This window comes from Pleuronectes platessa, chromosome 2 (genome assembly GCF_947347685.1).
Source record: "Pleuronectes platessa chromosome 2, fPlePla1.1, whole genome shotgun sequence".
Lineage (NCBI taxonomy): Eukaryota > Metazoa > Chordata > Actinopteri > Pleuronectiformes > Pleuronectidae > Pleuronectes > Pleuronectes platessa.
This window is the reverse complement of record NC_070627.1, coordinates 11204046-11210045: the sequence shown is the minus strand read 5'-3', so window position 1 is coordinate 11210045 and position 6000 is coordinate 11204046. Positions and strand designations below refer to the sequence as shown.

At 40.7% G+C, this 6000-nt stretch overlaps 1 protein-coding gene across 3 annotated transcripts in view; it reads left to right on the top strand.

The window, feature by feature from the left end:
* The first annotated feature begins 386 nt into the window (after positions 1-386).
* The window catches only part of pax7a (paired box 7a), a 43256-nt gene continuing 37642 nt past the window's right edge, over positions 387-6000 (top strand). For 2 of the 3 annotated variants that reach the window (XM_053439161.1, XM_053439154.1), the window contains exons 1-4: positions 387-471; positions 1680-1915; positions 2694-2823; positions 3260-3388. In XM_053439161.1, the coding sequence (XP_053295136.1) occupies positions 387-471; positions 1680-1915; positions 2694-2823; positions 3260-3388 (580 nt within the window). Of the gene's footprint in view, positions 472-1679; positions 1916-2693; positions 2839-3259; positions 3389-6000 lie in introns of all 3 variants that reach the window. The other variant, XM_053439146.1, reaches the window with a different exon arrangement.

The following is a 6000-nucleotide window of genomic DNA, read 5'->3' as shown; positions in this document are numbered from 1 at the left end:
ACATTGCCGTTTTCTCCCCCAAATTCACATCCCTAACTTGTTGTGCATCTCCTCCGGTCTGAAGACTTAAGGGTGTTTCTACTCCATTTGTTACTGACTTTTTATTTTATTTCGTACATTCATCGCACCAGAGGAGAGCATCAATTCCATTCTTCCCCCGGTGGAAGAAGGGCTCGTCCAGATTCTCCGCCTGGGATTTGGGATCTGACAGCGCTTAGAGAAAGAAAGAGAGAAAGAGAGAGAGAGAGAGAGAGAAAGAGAGAGAGAGAGCATCTTTTTTTGAAGCATTTTTAAAGCTATTCAGTTTTTTATTCTTTTTGTCTTGGACTTAGTGAGCGTATCGCAGGTTTCGAACAGAGTCTGTGTTCTGTGTGAGTAACTGTGGGATGGCTACTTTGCCAGGAACAGTGCCTCGGATGATGCGCCCTGCGCCAGGACAGAATTACCCAAGAACCGGCTTCCCCCTGGAAGGTAAGAAAAACATGACACGCATCTCGTGACTCTGTCAATTTGTTTTTGTGTGGTGGTCAAAGTGTTTATTGCTAAGAAATAAAACCCTGGGTGAACAAATGCAACCTCGATTTAATGATGATTAAAGTTTACAACCAGAAAAAAAACTGGCATTTCCTGTAGCTGCAGATCAGCTCACAGCTTTAAAATAAAATTGATTTATTAATATTATGTTTTGTTTGAGCTTTATGGTGTTTTCAATGTTTGTATTTAATTGTTGCATATTTTAGTTTGAAGCTGCACACACTCCCAATAATTCCTGCTTTTTTATACAAAATAATATTCCTATTAATATATTTTATTTTACATTTTAATGAAGCTGTTTTTATGGGGTTTTTAAATCATGTAATTTAAATTACAAAAGATGAGCTTTTAGATATGCAAGGCCTGGAAAATTTTTTATTTTGGAAATTATCCTCTGTGTTAAAATCATTTAATACAGTTTTCTTTAGGAGAAATTGAGCTAGATAATAATCAATGTTTTGGTTCCTTATTTCAAGGAGCACTTTTACAAGTCCATCCTCGATTGGCACACACAAATACATGCACGCACACACTCTCCCAAGCACACACAAGCAATTTAATTGGTAATTTCTGAAAACTTCCAAGCCCGCCACACTCCAGCCGGCTGAACATATGGGCGGAAAAAAGATCACTTTTGTATTTGCATGCATTTACGGGAGCAGTTTTCCCATTACGCCCGCTGCGTGCTCAAGTGCTCTGGAGTGAAATGGACAAAAACCACGTAGCTCGCAAGTGACTCGAGCTGCGGGGATTTGTTCAAGTGTCCTGCTGCTGGAAATGGCAATAACACACACGGCAAAGAGACGGCTCAAAGGATCACATCAATATTTGTACAGCATGACTAGGAATAATCAAGGTGGGAAGTGTCACCCTGCTCAGTGTCTCTTGAATGTGGAGCTGCAGCCTGGAGTGGCCTCGGTCTCATCCTGTCGCTGAGGCTAGATGAATCTGGCTGTTGAAAATGTATGAAATGATAATGTGCGTAACCTGCGTCCTGGTCAAAGTCAGCCACATGGCAAAAACAACGCTGCTGCTCCACCACATCGCACACACTAAAAGTGCATCCACTCAGAACATCCTGCCCCTTGTGTGGTTGTTGTTGTTGTTTATTTCTGAGGCTGATATTGTTGTTTGTTGTGGCGCAGTGTCCACTCCTCTGGGCCAGGGTCGGGTGAACCAGCTTGGCGGAGTGTTCATCAACGGGAGGCCGCTGCCAAATCACATCCGACACAAGATAGTGGAGATGGCCCACCACGGCATCCGACCCTGCGTAATCTCGCGACAGCTGCGGGTGTCTCACGGCTGCGTCTCCAAGATCCTCTGCCGGTACCAGGAGACCGGATCCATCCGTCCCGGGGCCATAGGAGGCAGCAAGCCAAGGGTGAGTGGCGGCCCGTGGTGATCGGGCTCTGTGGGGGAGAGAGGGGCGAGGATGGGTGGGTCAGAGGGGGCAGCACACCTGAGGAGCTCTGATTAACTGCAGGGAAAGATCAAGTTATAAAAATACTCTGTATTTGCATCTGAAATGTAATAATATTAATATCAATAATTATCATACTTTTTTTTCACCTTAAATTTAAGTTACACATTGAAGCTCGACAATTTTCCTTTTTATATAACTTAATTGCTGAAGACTTTTTTAAAAATATTTGTATAAATATCTAAGATTATGCATAATTTATTAAAACAAAAAACGTGATAAAAATATTTATCCAAAAACAACTCTGAAGTTTTAAAATTTAAAAACACTGAATATATCAAATAGTTTTTTCGCAGGGTGTTTTTGGTAATCAGATGCATTACATATTATTATTTATTATTGTATAATTAGAGCATTTAATTCTAAACATTAGACATATTTAACCTTTCTCTATTAGAGCATAGTTATTGATGTATAAATTATAATACATGGGGGCATACGGTTTTTCACTGGTGTCTCATATTTTGTTCTTATTCCTGCTAAGACATGTCAATGGGCCTATGGGAATGATAGTAGTCAGAATACTGATATTTAAAAATTATACATAATTTATAGATCTGTATGTCTTGTACACTGCACTTGCTTATTTATCATGTTCCTTCAATTAAAACATGTCTGTTAATTTGTCCCCCCCTCTCTGTATCTCTCGTCACGTTCACTCGCCATTTCACACCTGAAGCAGGTGGCAACTCCCGACGTGGAGAAGCGCATCGAGGAGTACAAGCGAGAGAACCCGGGTATGTTCAGCTGGGAGATCCGGGATAAGCTGCTGAAGGACGGGGTGTGCGACAGAAGCACTGTTCCTTCAGGTGAGGCCTCATCTGGTAAGCTGCACTTTTTTCTCCCTTATTACCAGCGAACACTGCAGCGTCACCAGCAGAATGGCCAGCACCAACATGTTTTTAAGCCCCGTTAAGTTACTGATAATAAAATGTTGGACAGTGCCAGGAGAGCTCACCCTCAGCTGGTCGACACAGAAAAAAAAAGAAAAAAAAGAAGTCATCCTTTTGCTTCTGCACTAGAGAATCTATCGCTGATTATTGTATTTGCAGTATAACATTGCTCCTTATCTTTTTCTTTTACAATTTCATTTTCAACATTTTCTCAACTGAAAGACTTGACCTGTGCTTTATATTTATATTATTTATATTTTGTCCTTCTAAAATAAATGTATGATAGGATTATTATGGTTCTTCTATGGGTTTTAAGGGCTAATCACCCATTTACTTTTTTATTTGCCATTAGTGAGCTCCATCAGCCGCGTATTGAGGGCCCGATTTGGCAAAAAAGATGACGAGGATGACTGTGATAAGAAGGATGAAGATGGAGAAAAGAAAACAAAGCATAGCATCGATGGCATCCTCGGTGATAAATGTAAGTTAACAGCAGATAGTATATGGCCCTTTTTTTGTACATGTCTGGAATAACAAATTATCATTCGCACTACACAGATATTATTATTATTGTATTGTTATCATTATTATTATCATCATTTAAAGTAAATTGCAGCCTTGCAAGCAGGAAGCAAATGTTTTCCTTCCTCCCTTCAACGTCCTCTTGGGAAAATTGTCCCACATCCGAGCTGCAGCTAAACGGAGAATTTACTCCTGCTTTTAACTCCGAGCCAGCAGTTGTTCATTTGCTCAATTATTTATGAGAGCCTTGGCAGAAGGTATTTGAACTGCAGAAAATTAATTTGTGTGGCGAATGCCTTCCTCATCCATTCACTCATTTAACGAGCCCCTAAACGACAGCTGACAGTTTGACCCATTTCACAATCGATGTCAGTTCACTGACATTTCACCACTTGTCAGTTAAAGAGGAAATCAATGTCCACATTATTATTTGCTCTATTAGTAATGCTTTGCGAGGAGGGGGAATAAAGCTTTGATGCAGGTATTCACTGTCACTATTTGTCAATAGAATTTATAGGGTTTTAATATCCTTAAAATGTATTGGTATGCGATGTGGGTTTCATATTTTCTGTGGCATGTTTGGTGGATTTAATTGTAACTATGATATTGCACCCGGGGACATAATTAGACTCTCAATTAACAAATGTGAGTATTTTCTTATTCTATATCCTAACATGAGTAGTAGAGTTTAACATTTTAACGCACTGCCAGTGAGCCTTTAGTTTAGAGGTTCCTTTGGTTATGAGGAGTGAAAATGGCACAATGCTATAAAGCTGTCTGGTGATCAAAGATGTGTGAATGGAGTTTAGATAAGAAAGAAACGCCCTCTCCTTTCCCCACCTGAAATAAAAAAAAGACACTTCCAAAAAAAAAATTCAAACTTGAATTTGGACTTCACAAGCAAAACCTCCCCTCTATTGACGCCTTTCTCAAAGTGAAGAGTCCGAGGTACAAAAGCAAATCCTGGAAAGATGGCAGCGGAGGAAAAAAAAGAGGAGAGTATGGGCCCGTCCATTCACATTCAAAAAACCCGGCTAAAAGAGAGAGAAAAGTTTGGACAAAGGGCGCGGAGAGACATAAAAGGAGATGAATTATTCAGTGCGCCCCGCTGCTAGATAGTTTTGTAATTTTATATAATAGCGTTGGAGAAGAATCAGTTGATAGCGTGAAAATGGTCTCTCTTTTTTTCTTCTGTCACACCACGCATTAATGTTATGAGAAAAAATGTCACCGTTTTGTTGGAGATGTCTCCAGTGTTCATTTTGGATCCTGCTGGTTACAAATCACCAGCGTTTTTTTTTTCTTCTGGAGAGTCTGTTCAGCCGCGCCCAGGACGCGTTTTCTGGATAATGTGATAGTTTGACTTATGAAGTGTTAAAACACAGAATATCCTCATAGTGTCCCGGCTCCTGTGTACCTTTTTCTAGTAGCGCTGCTTATGTTTTTAATTGGGGCGGCATTACGCTGCTATAAAAAGAGACATGCGTAATGCAGTTTAGACTACCAGCATCCGGATGGCATTTAATAATGTTAATACTTATTAGAGTAAGCAGTGGAAACGATGGTTGCTGAATAGGTGGCTGTGTTCGTGCCGGGTGTAATAGCTCGCAGGCATGGTAAGAAATGTATTTATCCCCAATCAGCCCCTCACTCTCCGAGTTTGAAGCACAGCCCTTATGTGGAGAGGGGTTTTAAAGAAGATTAAATAGAGCCTTTTATTTCTTTTCACTTTCATCTCAGAGCGGAGCTCACAGTGGCTCGCCCTGGGCACAAAATTCATGAGATTTTTTTTTTCGTTTACTTATCCAGATTTTAAGACTTTATTTATTTATCTATTTGTTTATTAGGTCTGTGTATTTGATTTTCTCGGAGGTTATATCAGGGATTTATCCAAGCTCTAATCTAGCTTTATTAAAACGTGTATTTAAACTGTTCAGCACATTACAATATTTGTAAATTCTATTTTTGCTGCATGGATTTAAGTGTTATTTCTAAGAAAATAGTTCCACCTAATCGGCCTTTTTTTTTTTTTTTACCGTGTGGCGATCACCAAGCGGAGATCCTGCTCCACCCACCATTCTGTTTGTGCATGGACAAGTTCCTCATCCATGGTGCGCACATTCGCGCGGCTGTTTAAGTCTGTGCCAAAGTTTAATTACGCGAAAGGAATGGGGTAAAGGTTGCTGCGCAAACTTGGGCATCCCTTTGTTTTGCGCCATGCGCACTCAGGGAGAGAAGGAGAATTTGAATCAGCTGTCCCGCGTCCAACCGCCACTGCACTGACGCATCCAGCCTGATCGTAGGATGAGGTGGAGACAGGCGATGGACACTTGAGCGAATCGCAGGCTTACCTGAGTTCTTCAACCTAATTAAACAGATGCCACGTGGGATTATTCCCGAGCGTCAAGGATGGAAAGTGACAGCCCGGTGGAGACGCGTGAGGGAGTCAGACAACCCAGAGAGCCAGGTTAGGAGTCAAGGGGGAGGAGGCTTCTGTTAATTCAAATATAATTTAAGACTTAATATAAAGCACACGCTTAGTTTAAACATATTTAGAGAAAAGAAAAGTGT